The sequence below is a fragment of the Podarcis pityusensis genome (genome assembly GCF_964106645.2).
Source record: "Podarcis pityusensis genome assembly, chromosome: 6".
Lineage (NCBI taxonomy): Eukaryota > Metazoa > Chordata > Lepidosauria > Squamata > Lacertidae > Podarcis > Podarcis pityusensis.
In genome coordinates, this window is record NC_138030.1 from 94,450,280 (window position 1) to 94,474,663 (window position 24,384).

The 24,384-nt window shown below is 43.7% G+C and overlaps 1 protein-coding gene across 1 annotated transcript in view; it reads right to left on the reverse strand.

The window, feature by feature from the left end:
• Positions 1-24,384, reverse strand: part of PAPPA2 (pappalysin 2) — a 134,413-nt gene that overhangs the window by 33,248 nt on the left and 76,781 nt on the right. The window contains exons 14-20 of the mRNA XM_081012021.1: positions 22,829-23,000; positions 20,210-20,387; positions 19,797-20,010; positions 7,942-8,110; positions 3,216-3,348; positions 2,369-2,478; positions 591-662 (exon numbers count right to left, since the gene is read on the reverse strand). Of these exons, the coding sequence (XP_080868147.1) occupies positions 591-662; positions 2,369-2,478; positions 3,216-3,348; positions 7,942-8,110; positions 19,797-20,010; positions 20,210-20,387; positions 22,829-23,000 (1,048 nt within the window). The remainder of the gene's footprint in view (positions 1-590; positions 663-2,368; positions 2,479-3,215; positions 3,349-7,941; positions 8,111-19,796; positions 20,011-20,209; positions 20,388-22,828; positions 23,001-24,384) is intronic.

The window sequence follows — 24,384 nt, forward strand, 5'->3', positions numbered from 1 at the left end:
CTTCCTGACAGTAAGAGTTGTTTGACAGTGGAATGGACTCTCCCAGGAGATGATGGATGCTCCTTCCTTGGAGGTTTTAAGCAGAGATTGGACGGCCATCTGTCATGGATGCTTTAGCTGAGCCAGTGTGGTGTAGTGATTAAGAGTGGTGGACTCGTAATCTGGGGAACCGGGTTCGTGTCCCCACTCCTCCACATGCAGCTGCTGGGTGACCCTGGGCTAGTCACACTTCTCTGAAGTCTCTCAGCCTCACTCACCTCACAGAGGGTTTGTTGTGGGGGAGGAAGGGAAAGGAGATTGTTAGCTGCTTTGAGACTCCTTCGGGTAGTGATAAAGCGGGATATCAAATCCAAACTCCTCCTCCTCTTCTTCTGTCAAGGATGCTTTCAACTAAAGCATGCATTGCAGGGGGTATGACTAGATGAATTTTGGGTGGTGGTCTCTACTTTGCAAAAACATAAACATTCAAACCTCTGCATTTCAGAAAATGTGATCTTCAATTTTGTCAGCCCGGTGTGTCACAAGAGAAGATGCAAAGACACTAGAATCTGGCACCATTTATCCATTCTGCATAAACACACACCCCTTACCTCGCATGAAGAAATACAATGAATGGCTTTCGGATCTGGATGCCACTCCAGTCTTCCAGTGCACACGATACTCTGAAGAAAGGAAAAAGCAGAAAGTTTCATGTGGTGCAGGAAGTAAGGTGTGCCTCTCTACAGTATCACTGAATGTCACAAATTAGGAACTGTTGGCCTTTCAGATATTGTTGAATTTGCAGCTCCTTGGCTGGTGGTCAGGAAAATGGGAGATATAGTCTGGAGGGCTGCAGGTTCTTCATTCCTGCTTTAAGTATTAAAGATTAAGCACTACCAGAATGACCAATGATCTGTAATGTTTGCATTCAAAGATTCCACCTGTGAAGTGCTACAGATTTCATATGCAATCTTGCACTTGGGACAAAGCTTTGCAGACAGTCAAGTCCAGGAGGAAGAGAAGTGAATCAGAAATGTACAAAGCGTTCAATGAATTGAGAAAATAAACAAAGGATATGTGTCTTAGCAACCGGTGTTGGAGAATTCCAACTCAAGGCCTTCTTTCCAGTTCAGATTGACAGACCCTGCAGAGCAGGGCCACAAAACAACCCCCTCCCCTGCTGCAACATATCCCATATGGCTGATTCAACCTATCACACAGCAGTGTCCAAATGAATGAAACCCTGAGCGTTCCCACACTTCCTGAAAATTCTTCGGAGGAACAGGGTAATCTTGGTTTGAAACTCTGGCTCTTGATAGTACTCTCTGCTTTTATTTTCCCTTCCACTGTGCTTTCAGTATGCTTCAGTTTTATTTTCAGAAATATCATTCTTGATAGACCCAATTAAGGGAAAACAAAGAAGTTATAATATCTGAGGCATTTTAGCCATTCCATGGAGGGGAAACGGGGCAATATTTCCTAAGTCAGCCATTAGCAAGAAGTTGGAAATCCTAGCCAAATATTCAGACCAAAACCAGCTTGGATCAAGACAGCTTGGAATGGAACCACAGCTGAAGAGAAAAGAGGGAATCTGCAGTTGTTTTCAGACTAATGCTCTTGCCACATTTAATTTACCCCTTCCTGCTAGAGTACTCATGTCCATCTTTTCTGTACATCCTCTTCCCAGAAACACGTGAACTTTGGAGGATGTCAGAGAGTTCCAGCATCTGTACCACCTGTTAAGCTTCATTCAAGTGAAACCACTGTGGAATACTCTTCACATTCATTCAATCCCCTCCTTCAAAACAGTGGTTCTGGGAGGACAGAATGAGAAGTCATTAATCCCTTATTTTTTGTGATTGTTTGCAGCCAATAATACCCCAGTGCTGACACTCTTTGTTGCTACTTTAGTGGTCATTTCTCTGTGCTCTTGTAACTTTTTGACTGATGTTGCCTATTCAGGGACCATGTACTAGAAGTGATGACATCAAAATGGTATGGAGTCGGTGATGTTTAGGTACGTGCTGACATTACTATGAGCAAATGAAGCTAATTCAAGTAAAGTGAATGGCTTCCTGACCAAACATATGGATGACCCTAAGTGTAGCCAGCCAAGGATCACTCAATGTATGACCTGAATTTTCAAAAATCATCCAAGGTGGGAGGGGGGGTTAGAGAATTAGAGCCTGGCAGAGCTTTTTAACAAAAATCTCTCCCATTTTGGTTCTGCATAGCAACTACCCAGATCACCAGGGAAGCTTCTTGCATAGCAACAAGCCAGAACACATAAGGTGGGAATGGCTGGTGGTTAATACTTCTAGCACAGGTTTACTTTACTTTACTTTTGATAATTTATATACTGCCTTCCACATCACCTGGGCCACTTTACCTGGACTCTAGCAGGCTTCAATCTGTGGTCCATGGTATCTGCAGTGACATTTTCGGGCAGTGTTACAGGATCTTTCGGGAGAATTAGACAGGAAGGTGTGCACACAGCACCTGGAGGGTAAAAGAGCAGGTAATTACCTTTTGCACCTGAAGCCACTGAGATCTCTTGGGCATTGTGAAGCTCTACCTAAGCTCTTCATGTTGCTCCCACTTGAGACTCTAAGAGGCTACAACACCAACCTTGCATTCATGATACCTGTGATCCAAAAGCCACAGGAAGTCATGTGCAAAGATATGAATTGTTCTAAAGTTTGAACTGTTCTGCATTTAAGATACACAGCCCAAACTTCTAGGCTGTTCAATAGCCTTTGAATGAAGGCTGTGAGGTCCAAAATTCTTCTCCAGCTCAGATGAAAACCCAAATCCAATAAAAATTGCTGGCTTCCATGCCCTGCTTCTCTCTGGGCTCATCCACAATGGAGTTTAATGTGAAGCTGCTTCCATCAGTATTTGATTTATGTATTTATTTTTGCAGCATCCAGATGATGTCCTCCTCATTGAAAAGGCACTTACCTCCCCCCCATCTCCAGATAATTTTGGATTTCTCCAATCCTCCAATAATCAGATAAATCAATTAGAATTAAAATAACATTGTTGAATTAATCCATAGACTATTATAGCAGCAATTAATCTTAAATGTACCATCAATTAAATCACTGCTGACTCATGAACTCTTTCCTAATTCTTGAAGAAAGTGAGAGACTTGGCTTTTTGGAGGGAAGGGGGGAAGCTTTCTTCCAAGAACCTGAAAAAAGGAGGTTGCAGAAGATAAGGGAAGAAGTTCTTACCAATTCCATAGCCTTCCTCACACTTGTACTCCACTGAGTTCAGCTCTTCAGGTGGTGAACATTCCCCCTGCAGATCTTCACACAATTTAAATTCCTCTGTCCACAAGCCATCTTTAGTGCAAAGGATTGGGACCTGAAGTACACAGGATGCAGAACTCATCATGAAATTCTAGTCTGCTCTTGTGGACAGATTCACTAAAAGCAAACACCTTCGCTGAATCAACACCCCAAGTTTGCCTTTCACTAAACTGGCACAAATTTGGGGGTTGCCAGTATTGTTACTGCTGTCACTTTAAAGGGATGGTGTGAGAGACTTTTGATGTCAAAACTAGTCTGTGCTAGTTTTAAAGGCACACCTGCTTTTATAAAGGTAAAGGGACCCCTGACCATTACGTCCAGTTGTGGCCGACTCTAGGGTTGCGGTTCTCATCTTGCTTTACTGGCCGAGGGAGCCGGCGTACAGCTTCCGGGTCATGTGGCCAGCATGACTAAGCCGCTTCTGGCGAACCAGAGCAGTGCATGTAAATGCCGTTTACTTTCCTGCCGGAGTGGTACCTATTTATCTACTTGCACTTTGACGTGCTTTGGAACTGCTAGGTTGGCAGGAGCAGGGACCGAACAACGGGAGCTCACCCCGTCGCAGGGATTCGAACTGCTGACCTTCTGATCGGCAAGCCCAAGAGGCTCTGTGGTTTAACCCACAGTGTCACCCGTGTCCCACCTGTTTTTATAACTGCTACTAAACCAGTTTCTAACTACAAAGTACTTGGGGCTTCATGGTCTCGAAGGCAACCGTGATGCTGACTCCAGGGGTCATCAGCCAGACACAAAGAGCAGGACATACCTTTGATCTGGTCTTTGACCCAGATGACGAGGGGTGTGGTTTGAAGTTTTGAGTATTTGACCCTGTTGTCATAATCAGGCCATTTTCTGGTTAGTTTTCATGTCCACCTCTGCGAAGATGGGCCCCCCCCCATTCACTTAGGCTGCCTCTAGATGCATGAAATCCAAGAGATTTCTGAATGTTTGGGGGGATTTTCTAGTGGATGGAGCTGGAAGTCAAGCCAAGGCTCTGGCCTCTGAGGGGAATGGTGAGAGGAGGGTGGCCATTGACATTATTGTTCCCAAGTGCCTTCTCTGACACTATGCAGTCCATTTTGCTCCTGAGGATTCCCAGGAGCATCAGATGTTAGAATCATAGAATCATAGAGTTGGAAGAGACCACAAGGGCCATCGAGTCCAACCCCCTGCCAAGCAGGAAACTGAAGGACGGCTGGAGTGCAAGTGGTGGAGGTCTTACTGCAAAGCTCATTGAACATGTGTCAGAGGATATAATTGTGTGGTGCTGTAAGCAGAAAAGTAGGTCTATTTCATTGTCTCCACTACACTTTAGAATAGCCACCCAGCAGACCTTCTTAGGTTTGTCTGTGGGTTGTTAACAACAAACAACAACAACAATTTTATTATTTATATGCTGCCCATCTGGCTGGGTCGGCCCAGTTAACACCTCCCCTCAGCTAACGCAGCTCTGGACCCCTCAGTCACCCACCGTGACTCTTTTGCAACTTTGATGATAAACATTTTTCTTCTCCTGTGGACATTGCGATGCTGTCTTGAGCAAAAATCCAGATGAGGTGCCCAGTGCCACATCTAGTTCTATTCTATGGGATCAGTTTCGGTTGAAGTGGTCTGATGACGTGGATGAAGTTTTATAATAATGTGGCCAACCACTCGCCCTCTGGACCTTCTTGGCTGCTTAAAGTGAAAACTCTCTCTCTCTCTCTCTCTCTCTCTCTCTCTCTGTGTGTGTGTGTGTATGAGAGAGAGAGAGAGAGAGAGAGACCAGATGGGTTCAGAAGGGGGTGAGTGCAGCTTTACACAGGGTGTGCCCTTAAAGGGGTATATGACCACCCCTGGGGGGCAGGGCGGACAACCTGGATCAGAAGTTGTGAAAGAAATACTCATCTAGTCACTAAAATCCACAAGACTGCAAAGCAATTTTGGAAGATACTGATTATTTAGACTCATTTCAGTCTGGATTCCAACATGGATTTGGGATTTAATTGGCTTTTGTCACCCTGGAGGATGACCCTTATAGATACAGTGGTGCCCCGCAAGACGAATGCCTCGCAAGACGGAAAACTCGCTAGACGAAAGGGTTTTCCGTTTTTTGAGCTGCTTCGCAAGACGATTTTCCCTATGGGCTTGCTTCGCAAGACGAAAAACGAAAACGTCGTGCAAGTTTGTTTCCTTTTTCTTAACACCGTTAATACAGTTGCGACTTGACTTCGAGGAGCAACTCATAGAACACGGTGTGGTAGCCTTTTTTGAGGTTTTTGAAGACTTTGGTGATTTTTGAAGCTTTTCCAAAACTTCTTTTAAACTTTTAAAACTTTTTTGGGGGGTTTTGGATTTTGGGTTGGGGTGTTTGGAATTCAAGGACGGTGTTGGGGAGGGGTTTGCAAGAATCTGGAAGCTTGTGTGTGTTTTTTCTGCATTTTTATGATTTTCTGTGACCATTGGGCCACTCTGCTGTTTTTTAAAAAAATTTCTGGATTTGAATTTCTGTGTGGTGGGTGGCTGGGGGAACAGTTGAGGAGGGGTTTGCAAGAATCTGGAAGCTTGTGTGTTTTTTTTCTGCATTTTTATGATTTTCTGTGACCATTGGGCCACTCTGCTGTTTTTTTAAAAAAAATTCTGGATTTGAATTTCTGTGTGGTGGGTGGCTGGGGGAACAGATGAGGAGGGGGTTCTTCAGCAAGAAGCAAAGAGTGGAAGAGGAACCTTCTTCGAGTTGTCCCCCAGAGTCTTAGAAAATGTACTGTACACTTTGTTGATTTTTAAATGTTTTTCTGTCATGTTTAGAAACTTAATTTATTGTTCCTTCAATTTTTGAAATGCTCTTTACAGTATGTGTGACTTTAAAGAGCACTTAATAAACTCTTGTTGTACCAAATTTGGCTTTGTTTGGACTTTTTTTGACCATAGGAATGCATTACTTGAATTTCAATGCATTCCTATGGGATTTCGTGCTTCGCAAGACAAAAAATTCGCTAGACGAAAAAACTTGCGGAACGAATTAATTTCGTCTTGCGAGGCACCACTGTACCCCATTTCCCATCTTGCAGAGCCATTCCAGGAGGATGCTCTGAAGGAATTTTTTGTATTTTTCTTTTTTCTTTTTCTATTTTGTAATATTTTGAAAATCCTAATAAATATCTTATATATATATAAAAAAAAGGAACAGGTAGCTCAGTGTGCCAGGTACACCCATTTCCAGGCAGGGATAGCCTGCCTACAGCGGCTCATGCAATGGTAACCCTACAGCCAAATTACTGAAATGAACTCTGTATGAGGACGGCCTCACATTTGGTCTGGAAGTTGTGGTTAGTGCAGAATGAAGTGGTCATGGTTTCCGTCTGACACCACCTAGCACCAGCGCTGAGAAAACTGTACAGGCTGCCAATGTAAGCCTTAAGGTCTTATTGTTAATGTAAGAGCCCTAAACAACTTGGGACCAGAGGAAGATCACCTGACCCCCTTATATATCTCCCCATTCACTGCAGCCATCCATGGAGCCCCTTTCTGTGGTGCCACATGCATTGTAAGTCCTATCTGTAGCCTCTCAGACTTCCTCCAGTGGCACCTTCCTTGTGGAACAAACGCTGCCCATTGGACTTAGCCAAGCTCCAACATAATATACTTTTATTTTTTCTTTTTAAAATGCTTTATTAGTTTTAAAGTGTTTATATAGATAGATAGATAACTGCTTTTTATCCATTTATATTTTTTTTGTATTGTTGTTCACCACTATGATGTTTAGTTACGCTAAGCTGCCTACAAATATTTCAAGTAAGCAAGCAAACACACACACACACACACACACACACAGACACCCCTCAATCTTATCCAGATTCCTTATCAGTGATTATGAGCATAAAACTAGGGACAGAAGTATTCTAGGTTAATTAATAAGCAGTTCACTGATCTGAATTTGGACATGCAGTGCAATAAATCCATTCCAGGGGAAGCAGGAACTACAGTATTTTTCGCTTTATAAGACTCACTTTTTCCCTCCTAAAAAGTAAGGGGAAATGTGTGTGCGTCTTATGGAGTGAATGCAGGCTGCGCAGCTATCCCAGAAGTCAGAACAGCAAGAGGATCGCTGTGCAGCGATAGCAGTGCGAAGTCTCTTCAACAACATTTGATTCAGAATCTTTTTTTTCTGGTTTTCCTCCCTGCTCCTGTTTCCACAGGCTGAACTGCCCTTCTCTCTGTTTCTCTATCTAGAACAAAATAAAACCAAACTCAAGAGCAGGGGTCAGCAAGGTTTACCTCGCCTGGGCCGGTTCACTCCAGTAGAGATCCTTCCGTGGGCATGCACCCCCACGATTTCCGGTGTCTGTGTCTGCGCAGACGCAATTTCCGGCACCGCAGAAGTGAGTGCCAGCACCGCGCTGCGCTGATTTAGTGCAGGGCGTGGGGATGCGTTGAGCGGGCGGCTTGGTTCAGGGGTGGCTCATGGACTGGTTAAATGACCCCTGTGGGCCGCTTGTGACCCATGGGCCTTAGGTTGCCGACCCCTGTTCAAGAGATAGCAGCAAGCAAGGCCAAAGGAGGCAGCCAAAATGTTGAACTGTCAAATTTGCTGTTTCTGCCCTTCAATGGAAATCTTAGATGCTCTGGGCTATTTAGTAAATCAGCCACTATACTGAATGATCCTTACCTTCTTATTCTGTGGGCTGCAGCTGAGAACACACTGGCTGTCAAGCTCAAAGCCATTTGTGCAGTTGTATATTCCCTCAAAGACGGGTGGGGGTGGCTTACACAGCACTGGAACACAGCTACCTTCTTCCCAGAAGCCACTTTCGAGACACTGAATATTCAGGAACTTTCTAGGAGGGGAATTAAAAAAACAGGAAAAGGCTGGTTATGTCATTGCATAGTGTAGCACTATTTGGAGGGGGGTGTCTTTGTTTTAACCTTTGCAATAGAGAGTGGTGATCAACTGGCCAGCTGCTTAAAAACTGATTGCAAAGTACTTTACTTGGGGGGAGGGAACTGAATCTGCCATTATATTTATAACTGTTTGACTACAGAACAGGAAGCATGAAGTGTGAGCTAAGGGAGAATAAAGCCAGAATATGTTTGAAAAGGGAGAAGCAAGTGTTGCTTTTAAGCAAATGGGAACAAAAGGACGAGTCAACAGAACAGAGGGGCAAAGCAACGGCACATATCTAAAGCACATTACTCCCCCCAAAGAAACCTAGGAGCTGTAGTTTCTTCCTCACAGAGCTACAATTCCCAGCAGCCTTAAAGAACTACAGTTCCCACTATTCTTTAGGAGAAGTTGTATGCTCATTTCCTCAGGCTCCCTTCCCATGGTAGCTTGTCCAGAAACATGAATTTGCCCTGTATCTTCCCCTGTGAAGACAGGTGCAAATAACTCGTTCTGTGATCTCCTTAAGCATCCTTTGACTCCCTTTTCATCCAAAGGCACAACCACCTCCCTTGCTAATCTCTTGCTACTGAGGTATGTCAGTTTGTCTTTTTATTGCTAGTCTTCATGTTTTTAGCAACGTGTTCCTCAAATTTAGCCTCTCTTATTGTCCACTTGCATTCCTTATGCCAAAGTTTTCGTTTCTTTTTGTTCTCACTTGGACAAGACTTCCATTCTCCAAAGGAAGCCTTCTTGGCTTAAATCACTTACTTGATTGCTTTTTAAGCACACAGGCACCCTCTTGGCCTTGGTGGTACCTTCCTTGGTTCGTGGCCTACATTCTAGCTGAGCTTCTAATATTGTGGTTTTAAACAACTCCCAAGCATTTTGGAGAGATTTGACCCTCTTGACCAGGGGTCAGCAAACGTTTTCAGCAGGGGGCCAGTTCACTGTCCCTCAGACCTTATGGGGGGCCGGACTATATTTTTTGGGGGGAAATATGAACAAATTCCTACACCCCACAAATAACCCAGAGATGCATTTTAAATAAAAGTACACATTCTAGTCATGTAAAAACATGCTGATTCCCGGACCGTCCGTGGGCCGGATTGAGAAGGTGATTGGGCCGGATCCGGCCCCTGGGCCTTAGTTTGCCTACCCCTGCTCTTGACTTTGCCTTTCAACTTTCCTTTTAACAATACCCTCATTTTACAGAAGTTTCTTCTTTTGAAGTCGAATGCAACTTTATTTATTTATTTTCCAGCTGTCGATCTGCACGCATATTGAACTTGATTACACTATGTTCACTGTTCCAAATCAAATCAACAACACTTGCTTCAGGTCCCAAGTGCCACTTAAGATTATGTGGCATGTGATCCAATGCCATCTGAAAATAGCAACAGTCTGAAAAAGCCCTGGGATTCCCATATTTCAACTCACATTCTTCGGAACTACAGTATTTTTCCATGTATAAGAAGCCCCCATGCATAAGACGATCCCTGTTTTTTCTTTAACCCTAAATTAGGAAATCAATATTCCCTTGCTGCCACTGAGGGAGGAGGGCACGTTCTCGTTTGTTAACTGTATTCAGTTATAAAAACCACTGAAGGGAAGATGATATGCATCACATATTTTACTCAGAATATGGTAACATTTGAGGACATATGTGCCTTTTGGATATACAGTTTGAAGCTGAATTGTTTTCCTTTAACTTGCTTGTTTGGATTTTGGAAAATATGGATAATTTGATTTTTATTTTAAATAAGCTGTCTGCAGTAAGTAATATATCAGAACAGGCTGAAAAAGTGCTGCTGAACATTTACAGATACAAGCTGCATAGCTCATCACCCCTTCCCAAGGCTCGGGATGAGCAGATCAGTTTATTTCCACTTCATGCCAATTCTACATGTGTTCATTCATTAAGTCCATTCTATATTGTTTCCACCATCTGTGATGTTTTAAAAATCCATTCAAAAAAGTATCTATTTTGCTCTAACATATTTCTCATATTTCTTTAACTCAACATATTTTATCCTAAAATGCACATTTAAATGCATTCTGGCACGCTTTTTGAGCAGTGTATTACAAGATTCAGAGACATAAACAATCCAAAAGATAGTTATGTTCTAATCTGCACTTTAATCTGAGAAGTACAGATTAGGTTGGTTTACACAGAAATCCCCATAAATCAAATTTCCAAGACCAAAAAACCTCAGAATTAATGAAAAGTAGATATATATAAATTCAAGACACCTTGGCAAATCTGCTTGTCTTGCATAATTTATACTAGTCACAGAATTCAGCTTTTGTTATTCAGAATTTGAACTTCCACAGGTGCAGAATTCTTCAGTGTGGGGTGCATCGTTTATGTCCCTAGACATCCCAGTGGCGATGACTCCTTGCCTGCTTGAGCCTCATGCTTCCTGAGAATATCGCGTTCCCACAAAGAAGCTACTCCTCTTTGCATCCTTCCCTACAAGGCCCCCTCTCATATTTCTCTTCAAATCCTTTGAAATCATGCAGCCAGTTACTGTGTCCCTTTCCCTCCATCAACCTAAAACTCTACAGCTTTGAGTCTTACAACAGAGCCTCAATCAAGTCAGTCTCTCCAGGCCTTTTGTCATTTCTGTGGCTCACCTTTGAATTCTGTCCAGCTTGTCAAATATTTCTGGTAAAGAAAAGTGAAATACACCAAGGGCATCAAGCGGTAATAAAATAATGCTGTTTAAGTTTGAACACTTTTCAAGAAGAAATATCTGTTGATTTTATCCTTGACTAAAAGTAACGCAAAAACTTTCTGACCAGTTGGTTATGTTGGCTATCATCACTGATGATCAGTGACAACCCATTGGAGAGAACCTAATAATAAAAGTATCCACTCACTGAGCCAATTAAAAAAACCTTCCTGCTTTCCTCTTAATTCTTAATAAGGCAGCTATTCCACCTCGTCTAGGCTGAGTAACTTACGAGCCACCAAGTCTAACACTGTCTATGAGTCATGTCTATGAGGAAGGAGATTCCTTGTGTCCCTTGTGGGTTGCCATACCTGGATGATAGGTCACAGGTTCAGAAGTCTGCTCCAGCCCCAGTCATTTCAGATGAGATGTAAATTGACTAGACCAGAAAACCAAACAGCTTCTGTTCTAGCCAATCAAGTGAAACCATACACATTTTCCACTTTGCAAAGGGGGAAAGGCTACTTCAGTCCACCCGGAGATGTGCAAAGATCCTTTCAAGTTCTACAGTTTTAAAAGAATTTTTTTCAGATATGATTCTTGTAGTCACAGGCACTATTCAACAGGCAGCCGCAACAGCAACTGCAACACATAGGGATGTGTCTTACAACGCTGTTGGTCATACGTATGAGACTTGGCTTTTTGTAAATTCTGACTGAAGCATTATAAATATTTACCAAACTCTTTTGGCGTAAGAGACTGAAAGAACACGAACAATGAGAATATGTACTGCAAGCAGTGGAAATTTGAAGGTACTTTCTCCAAGATTCAGTTCCTTTCTGTGGGACCAGACTAGCCCCTCCCCCCCCACTGCTTTTTTAAGAAAAAAAAGATGCCAGTACTCACCATGAAGTTGTTACAGTAAATGCCAGACTTCTGACATCTGGGGGGAAAGGTGCCGATACAGTGTACTCTTGAGTACCCCCAGAAAAAAGCACTGGCCCCAACAACTGGATCTAAGTTCGATCATTGGTACATGAAATATACTCGGAGTCGAGTGTGGATTTCATGCTCTTTATTCAGCTCATAGTAGTGAGAAATGAAAGTTCCCCCAAAATAATTGCTTTATATACATTATTTACACAATGGGTTGCATGTGATTGGCTAATTCTGGGATTCTCCTGTAGGCCAATCAGGTTGCGGATTCACTTCCACCTGGAGCTGGATTGGGTGGCTCCTGCAGACCAACCATACTGCTGCATTGTTCTAGGACCAATCAGACTGCTGCATTCTGGACCCTATTGTTCTAGGACCAGTCAGACTGCTGCATTCTGGACCCTATTGTTCTAGGACCAGTCAGACTGCTGCATTCTGAATCCTATTGTTCTAGGACCAATCAGACTGCTGCTTTCTGGATCCTATTCAACTCAGTACATAACAGTACATTTACATCCTTTCCATGTCCTCATAAACTTCAGGTATCTGAAGAAGTGTGCATGTACACGAAAGCTCATACCAATAACAAACATAGTTGGTCTCTAAGGTGCTACTGGAAGGAATTTTTTTTTTTATTTTGTTTCTCATAAACTTAGAAACTAATAAGAACATATTCAAATACTTTCTTACATTGTGTTCTTATTCTCTACCCCCAACCCATCAAGCACATCAAGGGGCACGGGCATAGCCAATATTTATTTAATGGAGGCAAGCTTTATGTTGGGGGGGGGAGCGAACTGAGTTATCTGAGATTACTTGATTTAGGGGGGGCAGCTTCTCCCTGCCCCCCCCCCGCTATGCCCATGTCAAGGGGGGAGGAATCATTCTGAGTCAGGAAACTCAACTATGGCTTGAACCAGGGATTCTGGGAGTACTGGAGTGAAACCAGCTGCCACCTAAACTACCCAGTTGCAAGTATTGCGGACTCATCAGACTCAGAAAGTAGAGTTAGAGAAGTTCAAAATGTTCACTTTAAAACTTCTAAACCATGGGTCGCCAAACAAAGGTCTGGGGGCCAGATCCGGCCCAATCGCCTTCTAAATCTGGCCCGCAGACGATCTGGGAATCAGCGTGTTTTTACATGAGTAGAATGCATGCTTTTATTTAAAATGCATCTCTGGGTTATTTGTGGGACATAGCAATTCATTCCCCCCCCCAATATAGTCCGGCCCCCCCACAAGTTCTGATGGACAGTGGACCGGCCCCCTGCTGAAAAAGTTATCTGACTCCTTTTCTAAACAGTTCCCCCCACACACACACACACCACAGGAATCTGACGCAGCCACTGGTTGGCACTGTTGTTCTTTCCCAGAGCTGCTTCCATACGAATGGAAACACTCAACGAAAACCTAGCTCCCTAAGAAACTAGAAATGTGTTTCTACATTGGCAGATTTTATTGTACCATTGGATTTATTTTTGGTTTAAAATGTTTACAGCCTTACATTAATGCATCCTTATGCTTGTATTTTGTTTGCAGACTTGGTCCAGAAAATTAGAAATATTTCAACATAAATTAAAATAATATAAGGAACTCCATTATATCTGAGATCCTAGCTGAATGTTACAAACATCATTAGAAAAATAAAAGGTAAGTAAAGATGCACTCATTGGCCGATTTCCAGGATGTGTCACTTTCTAATGTGTTCGCTCTTTGTCCCATTAACAACCCCACCCCCACACACAGACAGAGACTACTATAATTAAGTGTTTATTTTGGAACATACTTTCTCTGAAAATAGGCATTGTAAATGCATTGTGATACTTATCTGTGCCAAGAACTGGATTACAACATTCAGAGAAAGGTGAATTCCAAAGGATAGCCGAATTCTGGTCTGCACATTAGTCTGAGCGGACAAATCAGGTAGTTTGCATTAGGCTTTGCAAGGATCGGATTCTTCAAGCATTCCTACATACCCTGCCACCGCCCCGTTTTAAATGGATCCCAGAATGTCTCATTTAAGGTTGGCACCCTGTCTTCTGGGATCACTTTGGCAATCGACAAAGGCTCACAGCAAAGCACCTCTCAGTGGCTGCAGAGAAGGAAGAGGCGGAGATCCTGCATACATGTGATGCTCATCATATGGAAAGTATCTACATATAAGGCAGGCTCTGACTCTCAAGTATTCTGAAGTTCTGGAGCCCTAGAGCTGGAAAAATCTGGAGCGGGTGGGGCGCACAACCAATCATATAGGGAGGAGCAGGGATTCTCCAGTTCAATCACACTTGTAGCCTTCTGAGTTCAATCTTCAGGTGCCTGCAAAATATACTTGTCCTTACCTAACCCTGAAACAGAGTGTCTGTGTCTGGGGAGAAGGGAGGGGAGTTAAGTACCTGTTCACATAGCCAGCTAAGCAGCCAGTTTACTGAGAGGTACTGGGAAAGGATGAAGCAAGGGGCGGGGGGAAGAGAGAGACTTTAAAAACTTGCTCTTAACCCTCCTTTGTAACAGAGCCACGACCACTTCTTCTGATCCTACAAAACTGACATTTATTTAGGATTAGCAGTGGAGCCAAAGCAAAAATAAAACAAAAAAAAAAAATCAAGGGTTTTAGAAAAAATTCCAACATTTAAAGGGCAAAATTTGAAAGCCTCGGGAAGACATATGAGGCACTGCAAGAGGTGTGTTTGATGTGAAGGCCTCAACATCAATCTTGAAAACATCACAATCCATACAGCAGGGGGACTGGCCCTCCCCCAAGTGTGTATTAGCAGTAGCCAGGTTTAGGTGCCAAGGAAGATGGCAGTAAATTAGTCCAAAAGCTTCACATTATCTGCCAATGGCAGGAGATTCAAGGATTCCAAGCAGCAGAGCAGGAAAGAGGAGAGGTATTTACTGGTAAACTGGATGGAAACAAAACTGTAGCCTTAAGGGTCAGTATCCTTGTCTCTCATGTTTTCTCAGTGAACAGCAAAAGCATCAAAACAGACACCTCTCGCTCTTCACTACGAGACAGATAAACACCTCTAGTCTACAGCAATATTCCCTTCCTTCATGGTAGACTACGGGCCGAACTAGATAATGTATGAAATGCATGCAGAGCTGACCCAAGACATTTTGGCACCTGAGGCCAAGCACAAAATGGTACCCTCATACCCACCAGGAAAGAAGGGGTGAATAAAGATCTACATCAGGAATAAGGGGTGAATCCCAGTGAATCCTGCCGCCTGAAGCAGTCACCTCACTTTGCTTGCTGGGTGGGCCAGCCCCTGGATGCATGAATAAATTTCAGCATCTGTGGATCAGGATTGGGGTTGTGCTGTGAGGGTTTTAAAAAAACAAAAAAACCCTTTCCTCTATGCAATAGTTCTGGGGTAAATCCCCCTCCCTTTTTATGTCAGGGCTGCAACACAGGGTGAGTTAAGTCATGTTAATACAAATTAGTTACCAATAGAGTATATTTTTTAACCTCTATTTGGTACTTTCAATGAAGGTAGCTAAGAGTATACAAATGCTAGACTTTTCTCAATGTTTGCTAATGACCAAATTATGATAGGGTATAATTGTGTGTGGGGGACGCGGGTGGCGCTGTGGGTTAAACCACAGAGCCTAGGACTTGCCCATCAGAAGGTCGGTGGTTCGAATCCCCGTGACGGGGTGAGCCCCTGTTGCTCGGTCCCTGCTCCTGCCAACCTAGCAGTTCGAAAGCACATCCAAGTGCAAGTAGATAAATAGGTACCGCTCCAGCGGGAAGGTAAATGGCGTTTCTGTGCGCTGCTCTGGTTTTCCAGAAGCGGCTTAGTCATGCTGGCCACATGACCCAGAAGCTGTACGCCGGCTCCCTCGGCCAATAAAGCGAGATGAGCGCTGCAACCCGAGAGTTGGTCACAACTGGACCTAATGGTCAGGGGTCCCTTTACCTTTAATTTTGTGTGTGTGTTTCTGAAGTAAACTGCTCCACATAAAAAAAATCTGACAAATTGTTTTGATGTCTGAATCTTAACTGACAAACCATAGTTTTTGCTTCATTTTAGATTTCAGCATTACCCTTCTGTAGAGATGCTCCCAGGGCAGTTAACAGATGAGTAGAACCATGAAGAAGTTCTGGGTTTGTAAAATGGTTCAATTATTCAGCAGGGTGGGAGTTCTGCCCACAAGCTTTGCTTACTATCTCTTCCTCCCTGAAGTTTTCTCTCGTTTTGGCTAGGAAGCAGGATATAAAAAGTTTTATACTGCTGCGTTTGTGGGAGTAGAGGGCCCAAACTCCACTTAGTTTCAGACATTTTACATTTAGATTTCTCTTACTGTGGAGTAAAGCGGAGTCTCGCCTGCTGCAACAGGAGGAGGGCTGGGGCAAGAGGAGCAGTGGCTGAATCTTCTCTTACAGCCTTGTTCATTTTTAAAGGTTTTCTGGGTGGCGCAGGACCCACCAACCCTTTCATGTGTTCAAAATAAATCATGCAAACTGAGCAGGCTTACTCTGCAAGCGCAAACATACACGAAGAAGATGATTTTCATAATTTAGCTGGAGTGCAGCCTGTTGAGTTTACAGGGCAAAGAATTTGGGTTTAGTTGGCACAGACACTGGAATTATTTTGGTGCAAAAATATGAACAGGGCTGCATACATTTCCAGTTAATGTTAGGTGGCCTGCGGCCAAGCTACACTCTTGATCATCCTAGCTCTATCCTCGTTCACCCACAGTGGCCTTTCTGAAGAATTTCCAGGTCCCACCCTGCTGATTATTTCCATTTCCATTTCCCTTCCCCACATCCACCTCTCTCTCTACACTTTTTATGATCTAACTTCAAATCAACTGCAATGTTTGGATAATGTGGGACCTACTGGCGGGAGAGGGATATACCAAGAAAGGAAAACAGAGGGTGAGGATAAGATCAGCCTTTGGTGCAAAGGCATGGGGGCCTGTAGCTTGCTCATGTTCTTGTTATTATTCAGCATGACCACTGCTCTGGGCTGGCATTTTGTTCACTAGAATAAGTTCACCAATGGCAAATAACAGCTGGTATAAAGGATCCTCAAGTGACAATTTGTTTACCTACTTCCAGATTCTCCTGCCTCTGGCTCTGAAAGATGAATGAACCTTGAATAGGATGTGATCCTGCGAACAATATTTTTTTTATTTGGTACATCTGAGTAGGAATCAAGATGGGAGGGGGGAGGGGGATTATTGCTTTGTTTTTCTTCCTATTTTTATTACATAGTTTGTCTTTTTTATATTGTGATTTTATGTTGTGAGCCCATCAGGGTGCCATCTTCCTGGTTCATCCTCTCTTCTGGACAGAGGTCACTCTAGCCAGTTCTCCATGCCCTGGCAACTTCCTGATTGGATTACTATGGTACGTTATATGTGAGGCTCTGTCTGAAGACGTTCCAAAAGCTTTAGTTGGTTAAGAACACAGCTGCCAGGATTTTGACAGGTGCAGCAAAATCAGATCATATCTTGTTAGTGTCAAAAGAGCTCCACTGGCTGGCCGCCTACTTCTCAATCTAATTCCAAATACTATTGACTTATTAAATCTCTCTAAACAACTTGGGACCCAGGTATATTCTACACATTAATGTGCATACAGAAAAATCACATCTGAAGTATTCATTTGCTATATAAGGTCACCATCTGGAAACATCCTTCCAGTGCAATCCAATGTCTACTAAGAAATAGGGTCAATTGAGTTTAATAGAGCTTATAAAGTAAGTATAGAATTGCAGACATAAAAGGCGGAGAGTGAAGCAGGCTTACTGTGAACAGGAACTCAAATTTATGCCACAATGAAAGCCAAATTCTGCAAACTTGTCAAGATCGCAAGTAATGCAAATTTTACTCATGCACACACTATTTTGTAATTGTGAGCATTTTTTCTATCCAGAAACAATATTGTTAGGGGGGAAAATAAATGTTGTGTTTAGAGGGTAGAGTTCTACATTAAAAAAAGAAGCTGGAGAGGTACAGTTTTGACATTTAAAAATGATGAAGGTTAGCATAAATTCACTTATGTACTATTTTAACTGTTTTCTTACCAAAGGCAGATTTTTCATTTGGATTGGAAAAAGGGGGTGGAGAGGGAAGGACTGGATTTTCATAGCACTGGAGGATAACAGAGCTGATTCCATGAGGTAGGACAGAAGAATCAAGACTCGAGGGAAAGGAAGAGAGGATCTGTCTGTTTTGGCTTTCCATGGTGAGGCCCCGTGACCACCCTGTTCCCTAAGGCACAAATAACTAGACAACACACAGCATATTTTAAAAACTTGATCATTCAGAAAACTGAAAACAATTAAATAATTGTGGAGTTGGAAGGGACCCTGAGGACCATCTAGTCCAACCCCCTGAAATGCAGGAATAGACAGCTGTCCCATGCAGGGATCGAACCTGCAACCTTGGCATTATCAGCACCACGCTCTAACCAACTGAGCTATCCAGGTTGACATGCCTCACTAGAGTTACAGATGTGAAGGTTTGGCCATAGGCACTGAGGTAAGCAACTGCACATTTCACTCCTGCCCGCCCGCTGGGAGCCAGCAAGTAGGGGCTGCCCTATGACCTAGGTCAAATCGGGGCATCCCCCAAGCGATCCCCATTGGTGGAGTGGCATGGCCCTAGCCCCCTAACCTTACCCGTGGAGGGGCAGGCAGAGGCTACAACCTCCCCTCCAACCAAGACTAGGCTTACCCAATGGCTATCCACCTTACAAAGTTACAAAAATACACCCTGTTTAATTTGTATACAGCCCTTCATCCGAAGAGCCCAGGGTGGTTCACAACAGAAAAACGCAAAATAAGAATACAAAATACACAATAAAACAAAAATTAAAGCAAACGAATAACGTGCGCCCCCTCACACAAACACATTTAAAAGGGAAGCCATGGAATGTTAATCAGCCAAACGCCTGATTGAAGAGAGACATTTTTGCCTGTCACCTAAAGATATGCAATGAAGGTAACAGGGGAGCCTCTCTGAGGAGGGCATTCCACAAATGGGGAGCCACTGCAGGAAAGGCCCGTTCTCTAGACCTCCCCTGGAGATTATGCCATAACGTTTTACTGGAAGTAAGTCTTGTTAATTAAAAGTCCTCTGCAACCTTAAAGCTGCAAAATACTATGGACAAGTCCAAGAACAGCAATTCATTCATATATAATAGCCAACTCATATATATGTATATCTCACTTTCTTACCTTTTCTGGAAGACCAGAAGTGACCCTGGGTTGTGTCAGTGTTAGTCATACTCAAGAGTAAAACTGTTGAAGTTTATTTATTTCTTGTATTTATATCCCATCTTTCCTCCAAGGAGCTCACACGGAGCGTACACGGTTCTCTTCCTCCCCATCACAACATTGCTATGAGCTAAGTTAGACTGAGCCCATTGTGACTGGACCAAGAACATCCAGCAAGTTTCATGGCTGAACAGGGATTTGAACCCTGCCCACAGATCCTACTCCAACACTCTAACCACTACACCACAGTGGCTCGCTGGCTACCACCCATTAATTTGAATGCATCTACTCTGAGTAGAACTTAGTTGGCTATGCACTGACTCACGAGACATCATCCCATAACTCTGGCTCTAAAGGACAGCCTTTTGGAGTATATCAGTTTTTAACTCCAATCCCTTGCAAGTCAAACAGTGTTGTGACTTCAATTACCAGCCATTCTAAACCTTCTCCGGGCTAAGTCATGGCTTATATTACCTTCCACCTCACTCTCTAGAGAAGGTCAGAGGCTGACCTTACTTTCTCCTGCTTCCACTCCTCCACCTTGCCTTCTGCACCTGTTCTTGGACGCCAATGTTGATTGACCTTTTAGCTGACATTCAAAACACACTAGTATGCTTGGGGAAAATGCCAGATCTCCCAGCAGGAGCGAGACTGGCCACCATCAAACCCACTGGCCAAGCGCAAATACTCCAGTGGCAACATCAAATCCAGCCAGCGCTCTAGTAAGACTGAACTGCATATGCTAAGGTGGAAGAGGCAACAGGGAAAATAGCAAAGGGAGATAATATATTTCCTTTACTCACTTCCTGGGCTTCTCCTCTGTGGTTTCCGCCACGTGGTATCCAGGCTTACACTTGTAGCGGCAGACAGAGCCCACATCGTGATTCCCTTGCAAGCAGCGGGGCACCAGCAGCTTAGCATTGGGAACTGGGCGTGGAGTGTCACATTCCAGTTTGCAGTAAGCTTCCGGGAGTGACCAGAGGCCATCGTCCAGGCAGGTCAGCCACTGACTCATTCCTGACTCCAAGTAAGAGAGGGAGAGGGGGGGTGAAGAGAGCAAGAGAGAGAAGGAAAGGGAAGGGAGGGAGAAGAAGCACCCACTCAGAAAATTAGACAGAATTATTTGCAAAGAAAAGAGCATAACTTTCTGAAGCTCCAGTGCACCACCAGAGCTGCCTAAGGGAGAAGGGTCATCAAGTAAAGCTCATCAGCATACCTTGCAGCTTTGCTGGCTTGATACAGGAGAAGAAGCATCGCTTCATGTAGGTGGTCCCTTTAGGGCAAGAGAACTCGGCATACAGGACATGTGACTGGTCTGGAAACTGGCAGTCGATGGGGTCGCAAGTCACAGACCTGTCCCAACGCCCATAGTTACAGGTCAAGAGAATTTCTTTCTGAAGGGGAAAGAGGGGAAAGGTTGCTGTGAATTTCTACTGATTGTCGCAAGACTGATACAGCAATCTAAGAGCTGTCCTTGGCTCAGGAATCAAGCCAGAGTCCAGATGGGAACCGCCAGGAGATTGGCCTCTGCCTCTGGGCTGGCAGGTGCCTGGTCTTGGTTTACAGCACTGACAATCGGCAGATCATGAGAACTGCTTCCCCAAACTGACTCACATCAGTCAAAACTCCAATGCAGTGCTGGTGGCGGGCGGAAGTGAGAATCATGCGCCCTGACCTCAGGCTTGCAAATGATGGGAAGTGAAAAAGTGGTTGTCAGCTAATGATGTGTTGTTGTTGTTTTACAAAATGAGTTAAACTAGGATAATTTCCTCATTTCATACAACTGCAATTTTGTGTAATTCATGTCGATTTCGGTTGTGGAAAGCCCTGCCTCCTCAACTTACCCTCTGACTCCCAAGACATCAAAATGCTGTACACTCTCAGCATATTATCACGTTTAGGAGGTTCACATTAGAAACATTTTCTTGTTAAAATAGAATCATAACTGAAAGCTGAGATTTTACAAAGCCGACTCTTCTCCCCACTTGCTGCAATTCTGGTAATGATCAGGAGTCTCCCTGCACCAGGCATTTAATTGGGGGGGGGGGTGAGACCTATGTCAAGAGTGCCAATCCCATTGTGCACTTCTGCCCTAACTTGCCTCACTTGTCATGCTAGCAGTGCCTCCTCCACAGCAAGGCACAAGAGCAGGAGGACTCACACAGTCTTTTCTGCCAAGATGTTTCCTGCTTGAGTGCCAAACATGGAAATGTTAAACGAGGCAGGTTTATTTTGCTGGTGTGTCTGTGTGTGTAAAATTAAAGCAAAAAGGATACTTTGTTTCACCCGAGAATGCAGTGTGTGCAAGAGAGGACCCAGGGCCCAATCCAAATTGCATCTGCCCACATCTGGATTAACTGGAGAGTCATATGATTAACCATTAGAGAAGATGGAAGAGAGACCAAGCCACCCAGATAGAACCATCTAACGCATGCATCTTTCCAAGCCGCTGACAGGCCTTCATAAATTTTGATCAAGTATCCCTTTTAATTCTTTTCAGACTGGCTTCCTTTCCCAGTGGTATCCGGACTGCCCTTTCAGTGGCAGGGACTAATTCAAAAGCCTTTAACAGCCTGAATAGCAACTATTTTGGTCAAAAGGCTATGCTAAAAGACAGCAGGGTTAGGCCACTGGTCAGCTGTATCTGTTACCCAAACCACACGCCATTTTTGCCTCTGGGTTGGAGATTTGGGGGTTAGTGACCCCCGCTTTCAAGGGGCTGCATGTATCACCCCAGGGGTCTCTCAGTTGCTGAAACCAACAACAGATTGTAAATAAAATGTTAAGTTTTTCACATTTGGGCAGGCCACTTTTCCTGATGATGAACGAATGGCATGTGATGGCACAATTCCCAGTTTAGATGCTTGGGACACAGAGTTGGATTTGTGCATCTATCGTACTTGTGATTTGATCTGAATAAAAATCAGTCAAAGAAGAAGGCAGCATCCATCCCTGGTCATTTCCTGCTGGACCATATTAATGATAGTAATACTTAGTATCTATCTAACCCTTTAAAAGTATTTCATATGCTTTATTTCTATAATCTGTTGACAGGTCATGTTATTATCACCATCCCATTAATGCAAATTGGATAGCACCGTGGATAACAGAAAGTAGCTTGCCAAACCTATCTGGCAAGTTCACGAGAGAAGCAAAATAGGAACCAGACACTTCCTACCTAGCTCACAGCAAGGTTTCTTAGATATTGTACTATAATGGTTCTATTAAACTCCTCAGAAAGCCCACTAGCTGACTCAGTGTTACATCAGAGATCAATTTGGCCTAAAACACGACTAGATTATGTAGCAAAGGAACCCTAGTCTGGCACAAAGGAAACTGAAGTTTCTGCATTCAAAGTAAATTCTGCAAATAGTTATCATTTGCAGGAAGTTCTTTTCTTTCCACCCCAATATTTCGGTCTCGCCTTTTTTTTTCGTTTCTTTTCTTTGCCAAACATTAAAATATTTTTGGCAGGGAGCAATGTGGTAACTGGAGAAAAAGAATGGGAAAGTGAGAGAGAATAGGGGTCACTCAAAGGCAGCAATCATAACTGGAGACCATTCGAAAAAGTACATGAAGCTATGATGATAAACTTCATACAGGTCTTCAAGCCTATCTTTACAACCATAAAGTCCACAAATTTTTGTTTCCTTCCTCACAGCCACCACCTGTGAATCATTGCCACAAGACCCCTTAGTCCTGTACAATGTATCTACTGAGTACACTGGGAAAGATAAATAACTGGTGGGACTGCAATGGCAAGGCTTGTCTGGAAGCCCCATCTACCCTCTTGCTGAAGCATGCGTGAAATAACATCACAACCCCATGTACCCACCTGTCCTGGGCGCAGCAGCTGCCCGTGGCTGGCATGGAGGACAAAGCCCTTTTCACAGGTAACAGCACACTCCATATGCCCCTGGCTGCTGGGACTGCAGTTGACAGCAGCAGCATGATGGATTAATGGTTGCACACAGCTGCCATCCTCTGCACAGGTGTGTCGGGTGCAGCTGTGGAGAGAAAGGGAGGAGAATCAAAATGCATCTTCTTGTATTGCAAGGTGGGACTGCATTCTCCTCTTAGCACTGTGACAAAACAAGCTTGACACAAGGGAATGCAGAGTGTCACCCATACACCCTACTGTCAACCGTATTTTTAATCTAAACATCCAGAACCCCTTTGGTGTGGCATCAAAGAAGGAGGAGAAGTGAGAACATGAGGCTTTTCTCCACTTGGAGCAGAATGAATAGATCCGGGATCCTTAACTATGTTGTTCAGTCTTTTGGCAAGAAACAGCTGGAGATTCTGTTACACACAGGGAGAGGTTACTTGAGACAAAAGGTGATCGAGGCTCTGCCTCCCACTGGTAGGAAGTGATAATGGGATAAGGCTGATTCCAGAGGGCAGAAGCAGATGTTCAAGATGCTCACAGAAGTTTCTTATCGCAAGTTAGAGAGGGACGTCTTAGGAAATGTAGGTGAATATGCCATAGAACCATCACCACAGAGTATTTTAAGTCCATACCATATTTGCATAATAGATGAGTGGAGCCCCAGGTGGAGAGCAGGACATTATCCTGATGGAATGCAAAAGGCTATTGATTAAAGTTACTGGCAGATGTGTAGGTTTGGCCAGCCAAGCAGAAGGAAGTTCCACGTCATCAAGTCTAATTCATGACAGGATAGAGTTGTGTACTTGTGTTAGCAGCTGGCAAATGCCTTAGGTCCCAGATTAGGCATCAGTATACAACTAAATTTACGGCCTCCCCTTTCACTGACAGTAGTCAGCCTGAACCAAAATACATTTTCTCTTTGTGCTTGCAAAGAGCCCACACTCATTGCAGTGTCACCTGTAGAGCAGAGCTAAGAGTCAATGAGTTCTGAAGCATGTGCTGAGTGCCAGCTGAACTGAGCACCTCAGTAAACACTAACTTCATTTCAGAATTTAATGAACCGCTGCTCAAGCGCCAATAATGTATGTCTCTCCCAGCTCCCTCAAACTCCACATTTCTTCCTAATGTTTAGTACAAGTTGTATACAAGTTATATGTGACACAGGGCATTCTTTCTGTGATTTAGTTTTGGTTGGTGGGTTCACAGTGTGTGATTACTCCAACGCTTTTTTACATCAAATGTGCTGTTGTTCTGCCCTCCCTCCACCAATACCCCATGCCCTGCTTGCAAGTTATTCCCCAAGGGCGCTGGCCTTGAGAGACTATCATTACTACTATCCTTTAACAATAAATCAATGTGTTTTAAAGAAATTTCATCTGCAAAGCTGATTTCTGAATGGAAAGCAAGAGAACAAATTATTCCCACTGTTGTTTTAGAAAACCTTCATTAATAACAGTTGTCAGGGGGCCAAGCTATGCACCACTGATTCTAAGAAAGAGTCA